The sequence below is a fragment of the Vigna umbellata genome, chromosome 1 (assembly GCF_029865625.1).
Source record: "Vigna umbellata cultivar VRB3 chromosome 1, Vumbellata_1.0, whole genome shotgun sequence".
Classification (NCBI taxonomy): Eukaryota; Viridiplantae; Streptophyta; class Magnoliopsida; order Fabales; family Fabaceae; genus Vigna; species Vigna umbellata.
This window is the reverse complement of record NC_142165.1, coordinates 40,769,370-40,790,514: the sequence shown is the minus strand read 5'-3', so window position 1 is coordinate 40,790,514 and position 21,145 is coordinate 40,769,370. Positions and strand designations below refer to the sequence as shown.

At 29.8% G+C, this 21,145-nt stretch overlaps 4 protein-coding genes across 5 annotated transcripts; 3 read left to right on the top strand and 1 right to left on the bottom strand.

The window, feature by feature from the left end:
* Positions 1 to 778: 778 nt before the first annotated feature.
* On the bottom strand, positions 779 to 2,837 carry LOC124838396 (ras-related protein RHN1-like). Of its 2 annotated transcripts, none has more exons than XM_088110503.1 (7): positions 2,700 to 2,837; positions 2,366 to 2,443; positions 2,111 to 2,278; positions 1,858 to 1,906; positions 1,671 to 1,744; positions 1,458 to 1,551; positions 779 to 1,210 (listed from the first exon to the last, which is right to left on the bottom strand). In XM_088110503.1, exons 1-7 carry the CDS (start codon positions 2,739 to 2,741, stop codon positions 1,113 to 1,115), a joined length of 603 nt encoding a protein of 200 aa, XP_087966629.1. In that variant the 5' UTR covers positions 2,742 to 2,837; the 3' UTR covers positions 779 to 1,112. The 2 variants fall into 2 exon arrangements, with proteins under 2 accessions (XP_087966629.1, XP_087966635.1); XM_088110509.1 differs by having other exon boundaries at positions 2,696 to 2,831.
* Positions 2,838 to 8,037: 5,200 nt separating this feature from the next.
* LOC148205368 (uncharacterized) lies at positions 8,038 to 8,796 on the top strand. Its single transcript, XM_088110499.1, has one exon. It carries the CDS (start codon positions 8,326 to 8,328, stop codon positions 8,536 to 8,538), a length of 213 nt encoding a protein of 70 aa, XP_087966625.1. The 5' UTR covers positions 8,038 to 8,325; the 3' UTR covers positions 8,539 to 8,796.
* A 3,830-nt stretch (positions 8,797 to 12,626) lies between these two features.
* Positions 12,627 to 13,043, top strand: LOC124830013 (uncharacterized). The gene has a single exon (XM_047303617.2). It carries the CDS (start codon positions 12,627 to 12,629, stop codon positions 13,041 to 13,043), a length of 417 nt encoding a protein of 138 aa, XP_047159573.2.
* Positions 13,044 to 15,986: 2,943 nt separating this feature from the next.
* Positions 15,987 to 20,592, top strand: LOC124829997 (FRIGIDA-like protein 4a). The gene is made up of 3 exons (XM_047303584.2): positions 15,987 to 16,945; positions 19,578 to 19,753; positions 19,830 to 20,592. Exons 1-3 carry the CDS (start codon positions 16,114 to 16,116, stop codon positions 20,409 to 20,411), a joined length of 1,590 nt encoding a protein of 529 aa, XP_047159540.1. The 5' UTR covers positions 15,987 to 16,113; the 3' UTR covers positions 20,412 to 20,592.
* The last annotated feature ends 553 nt before the right edge of the window (positions 20,593 to 21,145 follow it).

Here is a 21,145-nt window from a genome sequence, read left to right as displayed (position 1 = left end):
AAAGTTTAAATAACTAGAGATGCAATGACATTCACAAGCTTCTCTATATTTGGGAACAATTTTTATTTTTTTTACATATTTTTTGTATACTCTTTTTTACTTCTATAACTATAAACTGTTTTTTTCTCAAATTTATTTGCATTTCTAAGTTACTCATATCCCTTAACTAGTTAATAGTAAAAATCATTTGGGATTTATTTTGTAACGACCATTATTATTTTTTATTTCATTTTAAAGTAAAATATAGAAGCAGGAAATGTCCATCTTTTTCACTGATAATCTAAATCTTTAAAAAAAAAAAAAATTTCTTATAATTTTAGGTTAAAACTTTTTTAAAGTCTAAGAAGTCAGGTTTGGATTATTTAAAATGCCTTTTCATTTCAACATATTGATCTATTTAAATAAACTTAAATGTTTGTTGGTAGATAAATAAATATAAATGAAGAATAATAATGGTACTTTTTTTTAATTTTTCTATAATATGTCAAAAAAGGATTTGTTAACTTAATTTACCTTTTGCAAAGGTTGTTCAATTTATTTAAACCATATTTATTGTTTAAAAATAAAATAAGAAAACAGAGTAAAATGCAATAATGGGGCTATCTAAATATATAAAAAGAAAAACTTTAGGCAATTGATCAAGGTTTCATACTGCACAGGCAAAGTATGATAAATCAAAAAGTCAAAGAGAAAGTATTGGACACAATGATGTCATTACATTTGGATGCAACAGAGACAAGTTCTTTTCTTTTCATCTTTTGGTCAGGTCAAAATGAGATACAGACAAAATACCATAAGGTATAGAACAATGTATTAACTCTAAAAGGTCAAAATAATTGAAAAAACAATTACTTTTGAAGGTGACAAATTATGATTTTCACATGTGAAAAGCCAAATGAAAACCATCTAAAAGTTCTCATGATGCTGAATGAAAGCGATCTTTTTCCAAGCAATGGACAACTTTGGATCTTACAATGTACACTGAACATGTCTTTGTTCTTCTTGTTTGAGCAATTACGTTGACATCAACAATGGACACAGTGTATATATTTGAGTACAATTAGACATGACATTATAAATAACGATACTTCCCAGAGGACACGAACATGCCATTAAGCACAGCAAAAGTATCTTCTTCTACTTTCTGTAGGTCTGCCATGCAGCTTGATTCCACTTTGACGTGAAGGGTTAGCTTTTACCAATCTCTTAGCTGCAAAATGTTTGTATAATTTCTAGGTAAGCAATCTTAACACAAACGTTAATTGGTTAATAATTCATTGAAGATTGTGAACTAAATAATTGCTTCTTAATGTTGTTGGCATTGTTTAACAGAAAAAAAGAAGAAACAGATCATACAATATTCAACAAAATTTGACCCACGGAATAAGCAAATGCAAGTGCTCTTGGATCATATTTGGTTGGAACAATGCTTCTAGGGTGAATGTAAATTCTTTTACCTATTTCATAGAAGAGTTCGTTCACATTTTGTGCTGTTTTTGCTGAAGTTTCAAGAAAAGACAAGCCACTTTCTCTGGCATATTCCTCACCCTCCTGCAACCATCAACACAATGTACGTTACATGAAACAAGAGTAAGAAATTCTTACGCTTTCTGTAGTGGGGAGGGTCAACAGAACCAAAATCAAGAGAATATATAATTCACTAGAAATACCTCATTGCTGACTTTTCTGTCACCCTCCAAATCAGCTTTGTTAGCCACCAAAAACATTGTCAAACTTGAATTTGCTGATGTGAATTGTCAAATAAGTATTATGTAATGAAATTGTGATGAACTTTTCACATAATGATAATTTTCAGAAGTAGAAAGACCATTTTTTTAACATTTTGACAGTACCTACCTTGTCTTTGCACTTCTCGAACCCACTTCTTTGCTCGTACAAAAGAATCCTGAGCCCCAATATGCATTATTTATTAGTCAGATATGTTCATTGTAAATGTACTGAACTGATACATTACGCAGTAGATTATGTGAACAAAACATATATTGATTCTTTTAAGGATAAATACATTAGACTAATCATGAAGCAATGAAAGTAATAAATTGTATTTATAGTTTAGACTATAGATCATTTCGAAACGATATTCATTTACCATGCTTGTAATGTCATACACAACAATGGCTGCAGCAGCACCTCGATAGTACATAGGAGCCAAACTGTGGTATCGTTCTTGCCCTGCTGTGTCCCATATATCAAATTTTACAGTGGCTTCGTTTAAAGACAAGACCTGAGTGAAAAATGCAGCTCCAATTGTTGATTCCTGCACACATATATATTAAGGATGACCCACCACGAATCTACATGATAATGTGAGGAGGCATAAGAGCACTAAAATAGTAATTGTAACCTGGTACTCGGAAAATTGACCTTTGACAAATCTAAGAACCAAACTTGTCTTTCCTGTTCCCATGTCTCCAAGAAGTACCTGGGAAATCACAGAAGGTGATGATAACAATTTTGGAATACTTTCTTCTGCTAATCATGCATGCCCTTTTGATCATTGGAAAATGAGGGGAGGAGGGTAAATTTTGAAATTTAAACCAGAAGAGAAAATTTTGAAATTTTTGTTTCTGGTGATTTCCTTTTCTCTCTATTTTCCCTTCATTCTCACTATCTTAACATGTGTAACAAGTTGTTTTTGAATGAAGATGAACACAAGAAAAAAAGGGGGACATACCTACCAGTTTTGCTTGTAAACTCTTGTTTCCTGTCTTCCTGGCCATAGCTTCTTAGATGATCTATGTGGGAAAAAAAAGGGAGAATAATTCTTCAGTTTTCAAGAGGCTTTTCAAAGAATGAAAAGAGAAGGCAAATGGAAGAGCTTGAAGGCCAAAAAACAATTATGGTACGTCATGATGACACTGTACAAGACTGGTAGTTATTTGGTTGGACTGGTAAGTCAGCTTATATGAATACAACTTTTTTCTTTCAGATTATCCACCACTTAGAATTTTAAATTTTGCTAAGTTCCATGCTTTTGCTTTTAAATTTGATCAAAGTTGTATCTAGTTAAGCCTAAGCCTTTATGATTTCAATTTTCCCTGTTTGACAAACACTTTTTTCTCAATACTAATTAAGGGGGTAATAACAAAATTAATGGACAAAGGATATTCGGAAGGTATGAAAGTAATTCATCTCCAAATTAATATAACTTATTTTTATTATTTATTAATGGTCTTTATCCTTCATTCATTCCTCATTTTATTTTAAAAAAAATTATATGATTCATTTTTGTTAAATTAGTGTTAACATGTTTGAAAAAGGTGACTTTGTATAAGTGATTTTGAACTCCTCCAACTTTTCACTCTCTCCATTTTTACTCATTATATCTATTTCTATTCTCTCTTGAGACTGTGGAAGAGTGACAACTAAAAACAAAGACAATGAATATAAAGGATTGAAGAATATTATAATTAATGTGATCACCTTTCGAGGTGTCAACATCAACTTAATATAAAAAGATTACATTAACTCCTTTTAAATAAAATACGGATTAAAGTGAATACAAAGAAAATTAAAATGGAATTAAATAAACCCTTCAACAAAGAAAATTAGATATGAGGCTATTTTATGCCCATATACAAGAACTAAATTAAATTTAGGAGTGTTTTGGATAAGAAAACATTTCAAATGACAATTAATCATGAAAAAAATTATGGAAATGTTAGATATTTACTTATTCGCATGAAAAAAAATTAGATTATTTTTGGATTTGTGGTAGAAAGTGAAATGGGATAGATTATAATATACTATAGCAAAATGGATTGGATTAAATACCGTGGGTAATTGATAGATGGCCCAATAAAGAGATTCAGAAGGAAAAATTAAATGATCAAGGATTTCATTAGAGATAGCTAAAAAATTACAATATTACTTAGTTTATATTTTAATTTTCTAAAGTGAGATGATACAGCTATATCATCTAATTTTCTATGTATTTTATAGGTTTTATAAGTATTTTCTATGATATCATTCACAAATACTTTTTGTCTTTTAACTCTATAGTTCTTTGTTTTTTTCTTAGCTTTATTCTATCAGTAATTTGCAATATTATAAAACAGATATTTCATTTCATTTATTGACAAAACAAGGTAGAGTAGAATAAATTAATTTTCACTTCCCCTTTTACTCTTACGTTAAATGATTTTCTTTTTCAAGTTCATCTGCTAACAAAACCAGCACGCACACCACGACAGAGACCATCCATCACGCACACGTGGAGAAGACGGTGGTCTAGGTGCCGTCGGTAGTATTCATCAATGCTCCACATTTTAAAAGAATTTAATTTTCGTTTAAAATATAAAATTAAAACGTGGCTGACACTGCCACGTGTCGTCGTTTATCATTAAAAAATTAAAGAAATCAGAATCAAAATTTTAAACAATAATCAACTATGATTTTTTATTATAATTAATAAAACAAAAACATATTTAATCTTTAAAAGAAAAAAAAAACATTGTACTATGCACTCACATACTAATTTCAGTAGGCAATCACATGAAATACCTTCCAACTCATTTTTCATAACAAAAAATTATCTTTACTTCCGACATAGATCATTTAAATAATAAATTTGATATTTAAAATATTTGTTAATTATCCGTAACTATAATATGATCATAGAGGATAATCATTAAAAACAGAAACAGTAATTTTTTTTCTGACTTTAATAATTGACCTCTGTTGGAGTAATTTATAAAGTGTTGTAGCTCTGTTTTCTTAGCAAGAACCTTTTCCAGAAATGGAGTCACTGTTCTTGTCAGATTTCTACGCTCTTATCCACAATTCGATCTGCTACTGCCCTCCCTTGTCTCCCTCTTCTATCCCCACCGCATCTCACTCAACAGATTTTCCTAATTATTCATTAATCACTAATTGAGATTTTATTAACTTTTAATTTTATTATGTATATATTTATATTTAATGTATTTTAACTATTAAATAAAATCAACATTGGTATGCATACTTAAATTGTTCTCATTTTTCTTAAACTAATCAATTCCATTTAAAACTCACACTTTCTCCTTTACCCTAAACTATATATATTCAATAAAATTTATTTGATTTAGGTTACAAGAGATACAAAAGGCTTAAACTATATACAAAAACATTACACCATACTATCCTATAATATATTTAGATTATTTCAACTTTTAAGTTTTTATCTTAAAATTAAATGTAAATAAAAGTAAAACATTATACATATTTAAAATAAAATTAATTATAAACTTATGAGTATAAACTTCACAAGTCAATATTGAAAATTTTAATTCGGTTTAAAATTTATTTTTTAACATTATATTAAAATATTGATAAATTAAAATATTAAAGTTTATTATTTATTAAATCTATTAAGTTTTTCATTCGCTGTCAAATTACTCTAGAATTATTAATTAATATCTAAATTTACGTTCAAAATATATATCTTGACATAATGTTGAGAATTTTGTATTAATAAGAAATAAGATTAATTTACATCTATATATATATATATATAGATGTAAAATTATTTTATAAGAATTTTGTGATATTAAATTAAATTTAAAACTAATTCTTTTCAAAATTTATTTTTTAACAAAATTTAGGTAAAATAATTTGAAAATATCGAAACGATCCCAGCCCTACATTCATTCCTACAAGAAATCAAGTTTGTTGGGTTGTTATTTTCATCACTTATTGAAAGAAAAAACTACTTTGGCAGGAGACACAAGGGTCCTACTAAAACATTCAAAAGTTATCCACCCCTGCAATCACTTCTTTTAAAATATATAAAAACAAAAAACTTCAAAGATTCCATCACCACCGTTTTATCAATTATTTTAAAACTAAAGAGAAATAATAAAACTAAAAAGAAATAATAAATTATCAATTTTACTATACACACGTACAAATTAAAAAAGAAAAAAAAAAGGTCATGATAAATTAATATATACAATATAACATGTCATATATTTTCTACTTGAGACATATGTATTAATGAATTGGAACATAGAAACTGGGTTGAAACGTAATGAAATAATGAAAAATCAATTATAGTTTGTTTTATTTTTCAGACAACGAATGATATATTTAAGATCGGGATATTTCTTATAGTCTTAGGTTAAAGATTTTCTTTTCTATAATGATGAAGATATTTCTTCGGTGATGTCAATTATTTGTAACCTGTCTTGCAAAAGAATAGTGTGATGTAAGTTACGTTATAGTTACACGTGTTATAATAATTTGTTGGTGTAAATAATTTTTTTTTTATGATTAGAATTAAATATGCTTTTTTGTATCAAAATTATAATTTACTTTTATTTTAAATTTGATATAATTTAATTTTTTTTAATTTTTAAAATAAACTGATAATTTATTTTTAAAACTGTTTGATTTTTTTTATATTATTTAGTTTAAATATCAATCTAAAATATATTTTAATATTTAACAATTTTTAACATCCTTAAATTAAGAAAATTATATTTATTTATTTTTAAAATTTGAAATTAAAATGTATATAAAGTTAAAACAAAAACAAATATTCAAATTAAAAAATTAAAAATATATTTAACCTTTTAGTGTGTAAACATAGTCGAATTTTCAATTTTCATAGTCAAATATTTTATTTTATTTTTCTAAATATAAAGTTAGGAGATTAATCAGTATTGATTGTAATTAAAAAAGTATAATTAAACATTAAAATTATAGTTAATTAAAATATTTAATATTTAAAAGTATTGATCACTCCCTTTTCTAAATAATGAATATTTAATTTTTCATTACATCTCTTTTGAAGTTTGAGATATTTTTATAATTTTATGTGTTTAAGACATTTTGGTTAAGTATAAAATGTGTTATGGTTGGTGTGTAATCTATCTATCATAGTAAATAAACAAATTGCAAGTTTCCAACATGGTTGCCTTTCACGATCTTTTTCATGCAAGCTACCAATTATCCTCTACATAGCAAATTCATCATTACACCGTCGATTAATTACATCCCATGCACGTGTATGATAGGTCGTTTTCGTTTCTTAAATTATTTTTAAAAATTAGGAAACAAAACTATCAAACATAATTCGAAATTATTCAATTCCTTTATTTTTACCATTATCATTGACATTATACACAATAAGCTAAATAATGTTAAAGAGATTATTTTTTCTTAAAATCACCTATTCCAGGATAAATCTTAGCAGGAAATTAAATTATTTATAATTTATATGTAAATGAGTATTATTTGCTCATTGTAAAGATAAGTTGGGATGATAAATAAACTTGTTTTTGGAATATTATGTAAATCATTTTGATTTTGACCAAAAATGTATTAATTGAATTATAATATAAATCTAAATAATATTTAATTTAAGGTTTGGTAAGAGATGAAGATAAATATGAATACATTTGTTTTTGTTTTTATCTTATTCGAATTTATTAAATAATTTAAAAAAATTATGTCAACTCCTTTTATACTTAATTTACTAACTTATTTTTTAAAACAATTCATTATTTTTAAATTTATGCATAATTATTTAATATTTATCTAATTACTATTTGATATTTTATTTTACATTTATACAATTTATAACTTTTTAATGTAATTTTTATATTTTTAAAGCAAATTATTAATTAACATTTATAACAGTAAAAAGAAAGATACACATATACTATTTTTCTAATAAAATAATTCAAAAATTATATATTCATCAAGTACAAAAATGAAAACAAGAATCCATTTATTTGAAAACAAAATAAAATTTATACTTATCCAGCATTGTACACTTGCATAAGTCATACTTATAAATGAAAAAGGTTTCTTATGTATGTTAATAAGGGACGGCAACCAAAAAGTGGCGTGTGCAAAGAAAGTAGGTTAAAACGTGTAATGTTACAACCTTAGCTGAATAGACAAGTTATCTATATATATATATATATATATATGAAAAATTAAGCCCAGAATTGAAACAAGAAGAATCAAACAAGAGTGAGACCACATGACAGAAAAATAAATGGATAAACATTGAAAGGGGAAGTATTTTTTTCTGTTTAAAAGAAGACTTTCACGTGCATCCCAGGTTAAATTTTTTGTCCTTCTCCTAATTTGTCGAGAAGAAGCAAACAGGAAAAGATGGTATATGTAAAAAGTTTTGTATATTGATACGAGATTAATATGTACTTAGTATGTTGGGAATGTCCATTCAAAACCTCAGAAATTGTTTATGGGTATTTATATTTTTTAAAAAGGCATCTCAAGAAGGCAAAAAACATATAGTTTTGTATCTATAAAAAGGAAGTTTTGGGTTTTTTGAGCTTAGAAGGAGAGTGAGTGATGGATTCCCAGTCTCAGGTGCAGAGAAAGCTCACGGTTTCGGTTTTAGCGGAAAGTGAGAGTGGCGGCGGCAACGGAACGGCGTCGTTGGCCAAAGGGCAGTGCCTGTGTTCTCCAACGACACACGAAGGCTCCTTCCGGTGTCGTTTACATCGCTCAGTCACAGCTTCATCGTCTCCACCTTCCTGGATGAAACGCTCCAAGTCCAAATAACAACGCTGTCGTTTCATGTCTCTCTCTGTCTCTTCCTGTCTGTGCTGTTTTTATGTTTATCACAGCTTCACAACATGCCTATGTAAGTGGTTAAGTTACTCATACTAGTACTGTTACAGAGAGAGATAATTAATAACTATTTAATTAATTAATGCTTTAGTGGATCCACTAATCACTCTTTTCTCCACAATCGTAGTTCGTCTGTCTCACAACCATCCACATAATTCATCTGAAAAATTAAGGAATTTTTTTTTCTCTTTTTTCGTTTTCTGGGTATGAATTTAAACGGTCATGAAGTTCTTGATAAAATTAAGGAACAAAACATGTAGGTTGTTTTTGTATTCCTAAACTAGAGAGATTGTTGATCTGAAATGGTGTAATTAAGTACTTAGAATAATTCTTGTTAATAATATAGGCCAGATTTAGATCTGTAATTTGGCCACCCCAGATTTGATTTGGATAAAAGGCTGTTGCAAATTTTACTTTGTAGCATGATCCATACTTCTGTTCACGTGTTTTCTTCTTCTGTTGTTTTCTCTGAGGTAGTAGATTCCTCAGGACTGAAGAGAGAGAGAGAAATAAAAAGAATAGATTTTGTCTTTATTTTTCTTTTTAGATAAGATCTGTGTTTTCATATATGGTTTTTATCTTAGTCTATGTTTTACTCTAAACAATTCATTATTTTTCTAAAAGTTGAGAGATTTTTTTAACTTTTTTTATCATGTACAAGAACTTTAGTCATGTTTAACCGAAAAGATGAAGATGAGAAACACATTTTCTCAATTTTTACAAAACGTAAATGTAATAAATATACTATGGAAAATAAAGAAAAATGTAAGAAAAAAAATATAGAAGTGAAATTTTCATATATATTGTGTACAACAACCGAGATGTTATTTCTTTGACTATTATTATTTTTTTATACTTGTTTGTGTTCAGTACCATGTAAATGTTCATTATCATTTTTCTTAGTTTAGATATTGAATATTGAAGGTGAATTTTTAGTTTTTAGCATTTACAGTAATATATAATGAGGATTTACCTGTTTAATATATATATATATATATATATATATATATATATATATATATATATATATATATATATATATAATTCTATTAAATATTTTAAGAATAACTATTTTTTTTACAATAAAGTACATCATTAACTTTACTACAACCATTCTATTTAATTATTTTTTTGTTTAATATCTCATATATTTTAATTGTTAATTTTTTATTCAGGTATCAAACAGATAGAGAAGACTGATTAAAATATATTTTAATAATTGTTCTTAATTATAACAGTTAATAAAATTCAAATTATTTACATGAAGTTAGACGAATATGAAGTTAAAGTTTTTTTTTTACTTTCTCTTTCTTCTTTCCTATTATTTAAACACGTTTTAATTAATTTTAAAACTCTTTCTTTTAAAACTCAATCATTGATGGAAGATATTTTTTAATGGAGCGACAAAATCTCAGCACCCTAACCATTTTGATGACACTTGTTTGGGAATAGGTATTATTCAAAAAAATGGACATATATTTACTATCCTTCGCATATATTTTGAAATCTTTTTTAAAAAGATAATTAAATATAATAACGATTTATTTATTTAAATAATTGCAGTTACAAGTAAGTATGTTAGACGTTATTTATCTTCTCATTTGAGAATACATCACAAAATTTAACTAACCAATGCAGTTATTTCATGTAAATTTCTTATAATTATACTAAAAATGAAAATAGAAATTACTTGTTATATATACAGATGTAATAAATCAATATTTCAATTTTTTAGTACGAAAACATATCAATATTTTGTTATTTTATTGAACAAAAATTGAAAATACATATTGTATAAACAAATTTTTTTTTACTTATGAGTTTTTCGCTCATTCAAACATATCGAATAACTTATTTATAAAGAAAAAGAAAAAAATTAATTTAGATTATAATTGAATGAAAATAAAAATATAAAAGGAATAATATATATTTTTTATTATTTAAGGTAGAGCTGACAACTTAATTTTTTTTTTTTATATAGATCACATTCATAGTCCATAATCAAGATAAGATTAACGATAAAGATTGAGTCATTTTCGCATAACCTTATAACTTAATTATAAGTTGGAAGTTACATAAAATTTCCAATTATACATCCAAAAAAGTTCAACCTAATAGATCCAAATCAATAAGTTATTTTACTTTTAATTTCAAGTTTTAAAAATTATAGATTTCTAAGAATATCGTATATTAAATATAATTTATTTTGTTACCGTAATTATACATTTGATACTTTATCTACATTTAGATTTAATTTATCCTTTTATCTTTTAAAAAGTTTAATTAATTTTTTGTTTTCAAAACGAAAACAAATGTGTTATGTTTATCATTGAAAATAAGGTTCCCGTTACCGAGAGAAAGTCTAAGGGCCAAATGACAAATTCCTTGAGGTTTTTAACCTATAATGCTCAATAGTACTATATTTCTAGCTCAAATTCTAAGTATAATGCAAAGAGGGTGACATTCTTGTTATGAATGAAGTGAAACTTTGATGAAAAAGAAATAATATAAACCAAATATCCCCGTAAATATATTCCAATTGTTAGCAAGAATAGTTCTAATAAACCAAATTTTCCAAAAATGTAACAAATAAAGAGGTATATATGGTAAGATTTTGCAAGTTTTTTTATACTAATTTACTTTTTTTCAAGCACTTATAGACCAATAAATAAATCACCTCCAAATCGTAATTTGTATAAATGACAAGTGGGTCAAACTACATGCACCAATCTAATTCATAATGAGTTGGTTAAAAAAATGTAAATTTTAATAAATCAGAATTAAATTTAATTTAAAAAATATTATACTCATTTGGGCTAAATTCGCTATAAATTAGATTTACTCACTAATATATGATAAAAAAAAAAATATTAAAAAATCAATAATTCAGTAACAACTTACATAATTGAAAAAAAAAAAAGAGATTTTAAAAATATACATAAATCATTTATTCTCTCTTTTTAAAGTCAAAATCTTTCAATTAACATTCATTATATTTGTTATAATAAAAAGAATAAGAAAATATAGACTTTGATGTGTTTTAATTGAAAACCTAAAATATATAAGTGGATGTAAATCTTACTTTATAAGTTAGTTTTGTAAAATTAGATTAAGTTTAAAATTTATTTCTTGACCTGATATCAAAGTGATAACTTAAAATCTATTATAATACACATTATCTAGTTCAAAACTCGAGATATATATATATATCTTAATATAAAAAATGTTTTAAAAATCTCATATAAAATAAGATAAAACAAAGTGAGTTTAAACCTCACTTTATAAGATAGTTTTAAGATTAAACTAACTTTAAAATTCACTTCTTAATAACATGCCAGAGAACGGGAGGGTGGAAAGTGTTTCCTTTATGAAGGTTGTCTTTGTCACTCTCTTCAACTTCTCTTACAGGACCAATCAGTAGATGAAGCTTGCTTTTCTCCTTCCTACTCGCATAGAAGCTTCATCATCGTCCATTCAATTGTACTTATTGTTTCTGGCCTAGGCATGTGTCATGTTTTTATTGGACTCACAATGACACCAAAACTCCTTGTTTTAAAAGGACACCGAAAGAACGCCTTAGTTGCTAAGTGGTTCATCTTTTCTCCCATTTTCTAAGTTTCGTTGAAGTTGAACTCAATCCTCTTTGTTCTACATCTAATGGTATTGAACTAATGTATTGAATAGACCCTAACACTATTAAGTCAACGAAACTGGAACTTCAGTTTCTAACCATGATGTCTCCAATGCATGATTTCATCAACAAATAAAATTATATAAAAACAGAACCAGAACACAGTACCACATGGAATATGCCACAGAAAACAGTCCCACGTAGCAATTACATGCAGTCTTCATGTGCCCCACGTGCCTCAGTTATTACTATCGAGAGTGTGATCCCCATAATCAGGGTACAAAAATCTAGTTTTTACTTTGCCAAGTGAACCCAACAAAATAAAAAGGTTCCAATACCTATTCTCTCTTTACCAATCCAACACCATGTGCTTTTTTATATTCTAAAGATGTTTTCGTCACTCCTCACTTTGCTCATTTACACTCTCTTGCGTGTCACTTTGAGCTTCCTGGCTCCAATCACAGCACAAGCTTTTGTTCCAAGTGACTCCATGGATATCAAAGGTTGGCGGAATTCCGGCAAGAGAGCAATCCATCTGGGAAGGTGTCACCGTGAGATTGAGCATGTGCACTCGCTATCAGCCACCGCAGCACCCAAGTTGCGGTGGAAGCTATTGTGGATGAAGATCAAGAAAGAGAAAAAGAGGCTTTTTCAGTCTGCATCGTTTCAGGTCCCTTATGATCAACACACTTACTCTCAGAATTTCGATCAAGGCACTGCGCTTGATGAACCTGATAATCTCTCCAGATCTTTCTCTGTTCGCTTTGCCGATCCTTCTATCGTATTTGTATCAAGAAAAGGGTAGTTCAAGACCAAGGCTTTGAGACATTATGTCTGTAATCTGTCTATTATCTTTTATTTTTTCAGTGGTTAATTTCTTCATTGTAATTACATTATAGTTATGTGTTAACGAGATTTCTCCATCAAGAAGTAAAGAATCTATCTGCCACTCTCGTGTTCTTTGGTTGATAAATGTAACTATTCTCAGAATTTAGGTCTTACAGACTTGTTTTGTGTTTCGGATGTAATACATTTTACTGTGTTCTACAACTTGAGTTAGAAATAATGAATTCAATTCAACTTGAGTTGTAGGTAATCCTTACTTTGGGTGTTCATGTTCCCTTTTGATCAATATCAGTGTTCAATTAACCAGAAAGTCGTATTAAATCAATGTAATGAGTTATTTTGCTGCAAACCAAAAAGTCAATTGTGTTACTTAGGAGCTCCGATTGAGCCAAAAATGGAGTCACTTTCAATTGGTCTACCTCGAAGTAGCTAGAAAACCCACCAAACGGTTTATCTCTACTTTTTCTTTAATAATGATAAAATAACACACATTTGCATTTATTTAACACATAATATACTGTTAAGTGAATATAAAAATATTATGTGTGTTAATTTTTTTTTCTTTTTCTTAACAAACGTAACAAAAAGAAAACCTAGCCTCTTAGAAAATGCCACCTTAGCTATCATCTGACCACGAAGAAAAAAAAAATGTCTTTGACGAGGAAATTGCCCAAACTTCTCTCAAGAAATTCAGTCTGTTTTCTTTACTTTAAGTATTTTCATTTTTGACTGAATACTAATTCTTTATATTATAGGGATCCGTAGTCGTATTCAAATTGAATTAAAAACTAACTCTGGGTGTCACTTGCTATATCTGAAGTTGCTAGGAACTAAAAAAAGTGTAAGAAAGGTCATAGGACAGAAAATCAAGCCTTAGCAAAACGTTAATTATATGTTTCTTGTGTCGAACACTACTATGTCACATGAGCCTATAGTCAGTAGTCTTAGCTAAAATTATCTATGAAAGTTACATTTCTCAGTTCTCGCAAATATTGCACATGGTTGAGTGATAAAAAACCAATAATCAGGTGCAATGATATATTTAAATTTTATGTCTGAAAAAAAATTATTGAAAGATTAGTCTCATTATGATGCTACCTATATTTAAATAACTTGTGTAAAGAATACGTTCTGGTCATAATTAAAAAAATATCCATGTAATTATTGAAACTAATTCTCTAGATTTTAAACATCAAATTAGTTTTTTAATATTTGAAGTGAATAAGAATTTAGTCCCTAATTGCTAGAAAACAATTTAGTGCTTAAAAGAAATCAGTCATTATGGAAGCTTAAACGGATATATAGCAAAAAAATAAAACATACATATATTTTGTGCTTGAAATAATTCTCACTTGACACATTTAAAACCCCAACTAAAAAATTTGGCCTTTGATCAACAATATCCATTTGTTCTTTAAGCTTGATAAGATGTGAACCCAAAACAAAACAAAACATATTACCATCGTAATTTGATCTTGAAAATAAGGTGTAAGACATGCAAGAATAAATAGTTATAAAAATTTAAATTTTTGTATTTGTAAAAGGAAAAGGAAAGTAAAAAATAATAAGATAATATTAAATGAGGGTGAAAAAAATTGTAAATGTCAAATACCATTATCCTTTAAATTATAAAAAACCATCTCCTCAAGTTATAGATAATAAGTATGTCTTATTCTTTCAATTATTCTTTGACTAAACGATTTCTATTTCTATTCACTCTTCACTTTTTCTTTTCTTTTCTCTTTTACACACTTCGATTTCTTTCTTCCTATTCCAAATAAAAATATGTATCTTAGGTTGTTTTATCTATTTTAAGTTGGTAATAACCATTCTTTCTAAAATAAATTCTAAATTTTCTTTTCCTTTCAAGAGAAAAAAACATCACAACACGGTGAACATAAAAGATAAAAAGGAATTTGATCAATTAGTAATGCGTAAAACTATTTTATATTATTGATAGTTTATAAGTTTGTTTTGACAAAAATTAAAAAGTGAAAAAAAGAAGAATTTTGTATTTGATTTTAAAAAAATTAATCTTATACTATCATATAAAGATATTTAGTTTTCGATATACATAATTGTTTTTCAATTATATATCTAAACGTTCACAAATTTTTGTGACTTTTTTAAATTTAATCATTTCTTTAAATTCATTTTTTTTAATTTAACTATTTTTTTAATCTAAAATAACTATTTATAATAATATTTATATTCATTTTATAATTATAATTAATTATTATTATTTTACAAAAAAAAATAACATACACGTATGTTTTAATAGTATATAATAATCTATTTTATTATATAAGAACGATTTTTTGGTATATATTTTGTTTCTAATTTTACCTTTTAACTATTATTTTTATCAAAATAATTAGTCTACCAATTTTATTCTTTAACTAATTTTTTTTAATTTAATCATTTTTTTCTATTTGTCTTTTATTTTCTTTTAAATTTAACTATTCTTTTAAACTAAAATAAATATTAATAAAAAAATATATACATAAAAAATTAAAATTACTTACAATAAAATTATAAAAATTATTTAAATTTACTTTTATAATTATATTAATAATAATTTTATTATTTTTTTTATCATAAAAAAACATATTCACCTTCCTCTTTTTTTTCTTTCGAAAAAATAGTTGATTGAAAATAATAAAATTACACTTTTAATATAATTTTTTTATTTTATTTATACTTTAGTCGAAAAAGTAATTAAATATATATTTAGCCTTTTAAGACATGTATATTTATTAAATAAGAGAAAAATTTATTTTTTTTAATAAACGCAGTAACAAGTACTTATAAATTTTAAAATGTGATTTGTCATAACTTTTGTAATATGTCATTTGTTGAATTTTCTTTTCATACAAAACAGATGGTAAAGTTGTAATGTTTGTATTGTCTCTTATTTTCAGACCCCCTCTCCTTCTAGTCATGAACAGGAAGCAACTCAAATTGTTCTGCTGCTCAACGGTAAATTAGGGTTTTTGGTTTCGGTTTCAGAAGAGTTACAGCACTCTCCAATGGAGACCCAATTGTCAACGACACCATCCTCGAAGGTCGACCAATTCTTCGAGGAGCTGGAAGCGAAGAAGACTATCCTGGCCAAATGCACAAACCTCTTCGCCACCCTCTCCACCCACTTCTCCTCCCTCCAAAACTCCGTCACCGATAAATCCCAATTTCTCGATTCAAAGCTCCAATCCCTCGAATCCATCTCCGGCGAAACCCTCCAATCCCTCCACCGCCGCCAGACTTCCATCCCGGAGCGCGAGTCCGCGGCAGCCGCCCGCATCAGTGACCAGAAGGAGGCCGCTCTGGCCGAGCTTCGCGCCCCTCCTCTTACGGACCCCGACCTCTCTACCGCGCTCAAATCCCTCTCGCGGAAGATGGACGCTGCGGCGCTGCTGCGGTTCGTTGTGTCGAAGCGAAAGGAGTCGGCGTCGCTGAGGGCTGAGATCGCTGAGGCAATGGCGGAGGCGGTCGACCCGCCGCGGCTGGTGCTAGAGGCGATAGAGGAGTTTCTGAGGAGCAAGGCGGCGAAGTCCGGGGTGACGGATAAGAGGTGGGCGTGCGGGCTTCTGATTCAGGCGCTGATGGTTTCGGAATCGAGAGAATATTCTAGGAAGATAATGGAGAGAGCCGTTGCGGTTGTGGAAATGTGGAAGGAGCATTTGGATGGAGAATCAGATAGTGGTGCAGCAGAAGTGGTTATGTTTCTGCAGATGGTGGTGTGTTTTGGGTTAAGGTCCAGGTTTGATGACGAGTATCTGAGGAAGTTCGTTATGGAGTTTGCTTCTAGAAGGGACATGGCAAAGCTTGCTGCTTCCTTACAGTTCGGGGACAAGATCATAGGTTTGTGCTTCTTTTTTTTGGCTAAATAAACTACCTTGTAACATACTGTGTTTCTGTTAAGTTCTATACATGTATTCCCTTTAGTGTTTGGAACTTGGAACTTTACCTCTAATTTTTTTTAAGGGCCTTTGTTGTTCAAACATTGTACATTATCTTTTCAACAAACAATTGAGAGAAAAGACGTATGGTTGAGGACTACTTTTCAGTATTGCAGTTGTTTTCATAAATTCGAAGAGGCTGAGTATTATTCGTACTCTTCCAATAGGTCCTTGCCCTTAAACTCCCTAACACCATGCCTCACCCTCTGTGCCAAGACATTGAATCATATTAGGGTAGCTGATCCTTAATACCCTGATTGGAATGTGAAACAAACCCAAGTTTCCTGTCTTTCCCCCTCTTTAAAGGTGAGTTTAAGTTAACTTAATGTAGCTTGTAAGTTGAGATTTGATTCCACCACCCTTGAGGTTTCAATTTGGCAACCACAAAGTGATCGCTCCCGCAATTTAGGCAGGCTAGGGACAACCACCATTAAAGCAACTTTCAAAATCTCTTATTGGTATCGTACGGTTTTTATGTCATTCGCCCCCACATGTGCTTGTGAAGTGATGTCCAGTTATGTAAATGAGTCAATAAAACAGACCGAATAAATGAAGAGAAAATTCATTCACAATCTTTAGGGATTTTAGTGTTCTCCAATATAAACTAGCGTCTCTTTTCACTAGCTTGTTTTGATATTTAATGCAAACCTTTATTAGGCAGATTACCATTGTAAAGCTCTAATTTTGTTTGAAGAAAACACTTATGTAATTGTATTTAAGTTTTGTCCTAAAATGAAATTCACCCTGCACAAAAGTACAGATGCAGCCATTATAAGACCACTTACAGAAATCTTAATTGAGAATTAAGATGTTTACATAATTATTTGCATTGTAAAAACTGCATGGCTAAGCTATACAGTTTTCGTAGATCACAATAAAATTCTAAGAAACATATCTCTTAAAAGTTTATAATTTAAATGAGTCTCACAATATAATGCAAATGAGTCTCTCAATATAATGTTATAAGCCTTGCAATTTCTATAATATAAATTTATCCTTTTTTATTTCTTCCTAGTTTTTTTATGATAACAGTGTCTAGTAAGTGTTTAGTCAAGAATAAGTGTCAGCTCATTTTCCTTACTCCTATTCAAGCTGTGTTGGAGAGGTGTCCAAGATGTATCGAAGAGGTGTTTTTTGAGTCGAATATTTTTAGTGGTGACACAGTTGAGGATAATTGAATATCTGTAAAATAGGTGTCTAGGATGTTTCGAGTCCAAAAAGGGTGTTGAATACACAGATATTTTTTTCCATTGGGGTGCTGGTGCTTCCTAGAAGTGGAAAGAGATAAAAATTGGGGTTAAGAAGGACTACTGGAACTTGATTGGAAGCTGTGACTCCTTCAAGAATCATAATCTTCAGATTGCCACCAGCAAGACAACATGTCATCAGCGATGCCTGAAATGCTTCTGGCACTCAGGGTCCCTTGAGGGTTACAGTTCTGCGCCTTTCAGTGCCTATTTGAATTAAGCTTCTTTTAGGAAAATATCATTTTCTGTTTTCTTTGTAAATTCCTCGCTGAGCTTTTGAAATAAAAGAAATTTTTCTCAAAGATTAAGCTGCAATAAACAGGTCATGTGGCAGTGTACACCCTTCTGCATTCCATTATTATCCTGGTTTTGTCAGTCTGTGTTATGTATAGACTATGATAACAATTTGACTTTTCAAAGTAGGCAGTGGAATTTGGATGTGGGGTCCATTCCATCTCTGGCCTCTGGTGGTGGTAAAGATGCGAAGCTGTTGTGGAAATGAAGGAAGTTGAAATTTGATGGTGGTGCAATGGTGGCGGTGGGCTGAGAAAAAGGGAAGTAATGTAGTAAGAAAGGCAGTAATGGAAAGTATTGAGTCATGTTAGGAAGTTTAGAATATAAATAGGTTTCTGCGCATAATCACTTGGAAGAGAATTCTCTTTTCTATATTCATCAGTGTTAAGGAGAAGCAAATTCTGATACATCGCATTGAGTTATAGCATGCAGTGCATAATTTAGAACAGGGCTATGGGATTTTGGGTCATCAAAAATTTAAATATTGTGTAACTTGTACGTTTAATTTTATTTTTTAAAGAAGTTTGCTTGTATCTTTTCCTTTTGAAACTGATATTAACTTAAAGTATTTCTCTGTGGTACTCCTTTGGTTTTCTCTTTCAATGTTGCATCTGCTCGTTGGTAACAGGCCACAGCCTCCTACTTGTCATGTATTGCCTGTCTACAACTTTTCATAAAATGTCTTGTTTACCTTTCCAAACTTCCACCTCGATTTCCTGTTACACCTATCCTTGTAGACATGTCGGTCTAGCTGCTTAACCTTTATGTTCCTCTGTGATAAATCAGAAACAAAATGACAGCCCAAATAAGCTGGTTAGAGAATATAGACTGTGTTATCACATACAACTCTTACCTTGATTCCGATTTATTTGTACGCTCCCATACTTTTACACTTCTCCTTGCAATAGAGATAAAGTAATATTTTTTATGTAATTATTTTTTGCCCAATGTATAAATACCTGCGTATACTAATTAAGCAAATGATTTATGCAGATATTATAGATGAACTCATTAGCAGTGGCAAAGAGATAGAAGCTGTTTATTTTGCTTCAGAATCAGGTTTAACTGAAAGATTTCCTCCGATCAACCTACTCAAGTCCTATCACCGGAACTACAAAAAGAATGTTACTACCATGTCGAAAAAGGGAAACAGCAATCATGCTACAACGGTGTGTTTATGTTACAGATGAAACGGTGTATGCCTTAGATGGATTGGATTCTTAATTCTGTCTTTTCATTGTTCAGGATGATTCAAGCACTTCAGAGTTGAATTCCATTAAGGCTATAATAAAATGTGTAGAAGATCACAAGCTTGAATCAGAATTTAACCTTGATCATTTGAGGAAGCGAGCTACCCTTCTTGAGAAAGCTAAGGCAGAAAGGAAAAAGAGTTCAACATCAGGAACTAAACCTCAGAACAAACGAGGCAATCGAGGCAATGGATCCAGTTCTTCCCGTCCAACCAAATCAGCCAAATTTAGTAATGCACACTCGTCATCTTTCGGCCGCAGGAACCTAGCACCTTCTGTGCAACCCAGTCCCGGTGCAAGATTTTCTGGTCCATTCAACTACCCCAGCCAGACCGTATTCGATGGTTCAACGGCTAATCCTTACGTGGCAACCTATGGAACTACCCACACGCAAAGTCCAGCTGGAATAACACAACAGCACTACTCTATTCCTGTGGACAATTTGGGTCCATCTGGTTACCGGTCTAGTGGTTCTTATTCAGGACAGGCTACCTATGGCATATACGATTACAGAAATGGTGCTCCCCTAACATATCCACCTCCATACACAGTAGATCAACCTACTTACAGGGGCTAGGTTTAAAATTTCCCCCCTTTCCAATCTTTCTCTGCCCGTGACTCATTTTTATGCTACTTTCATGTATTTTATTTCTGGTTTTGCCCATGTCAAAATTGGAAATGAAACAAGATCCTGGGAAGGTTTTATTCAAATACATAGTATATGGTGCCAAGGCAAAGTTCCTTCTTTTTCTTCCGAATTATTTTCCTTTCTTTTTTAAAGTAATTAAATTTAATATTACATTTCGTAAAATCTCGAGAGCTGTACTCTGCTGTTTGTTTAGCCTTGTTCCATTTCTCTTATTCGTTCTTCCTTCATAGCTATTTTCTGTAACTCCAAATTATCTTTTAACAGAAGTGGTAAAATGCTATTATAGTTAAAATTCCGGAAAATGTGTGTACCGTCGGTATCCCAATGGGCTCGTGTATATAATTTCCAGGAATATTTGGCCTCAGCCTCTACCGTTTGGACTTGGTTATAGGAGAGAGGGCTGTCTGCTTAGCCATGTGTTTGGCTTTGTTCGAGCTATGGCCTCATCACAGCTATTTTCAATCTCCTAATAGATGATGATACGTAGAGAGAGAGAGAGAGAGAGGTTGATCTCTTGTATCAGTAAAGCTCTGCACTTTTTTATATTTATTTTCACCTTTATCTTCTTACAAATACAATTAGGAGTGTTAAAACTAGTCACCTCTTCCTGTTTCGGTATGTTGATGAGATGGACTGGTTTGTTATTCAAAAATGGGCTGAAA

What these genes read in the sequence shown, in the direction of transcription:
- LOC124829997 (XM_047303584.2), top strand. Translation starts at nt 16,114, where the DNA reads ATGGAGACCCAATTGTCAACGACACCATCCTCGAAGGTCGACCAATTC. An exon ending in GTTCGGGGACAAGATCATAG is followed by an intron (nt 16,946 to 19,577) that starts GTTTGTGCTTCT and finishes TGATTTATGCAG; the next exon opens with ATATTATAGATGAACTCATT. An exon ending in ACAGCAATCATGCTACAACG is followed by an intron (nt 19,754 to 19,829) that starts GTGTGTTTATGT and finishes TTCATTGTTCAG; the next exon opens with GATGATTCAAGCACTTCAGA.
- LOC124830013 (XM_047303617.2), top strand. Translation starts at nt 12,627, where the DNA reads ATGTTTTCGTCACTCCTCACTTTGCTCATTTACACTCTCTTGCGTGTC.
- LOC148205368 (XM_088110499.1), top strand. Translation starts at nt 8,326, where the DNA reads ATGGATTCCCAGTCTCAGGTGCAGAGAAAGCTCACGGTTTCGGTTTTA.
- LOC124838396 (XM_088110503.1), bottom strand. Translation starts at nt 2,741, where the DNA reads ATGGCCAGGAAGACAGGAAACAAGAGTTTACAAGCAAAACTG. An exon ending in TGTATGACATTACAAGCATG is followed by an intron (nt 1,907 to 2,110) that starts GTAAATGAATAT and finishes ATTGGGGCTCAG; the next exon opens with GATTCTTTTGTACGAGCAAA. An exon ending in TCGAGAAGTGCAAAGACAAG is followed by an intron (nt 1,745 to 1,857) that starts GTAGGTACTGTC and finishes AATTCACATCAG; the next exon opens with CAAATTCAAGTTTGACAATG.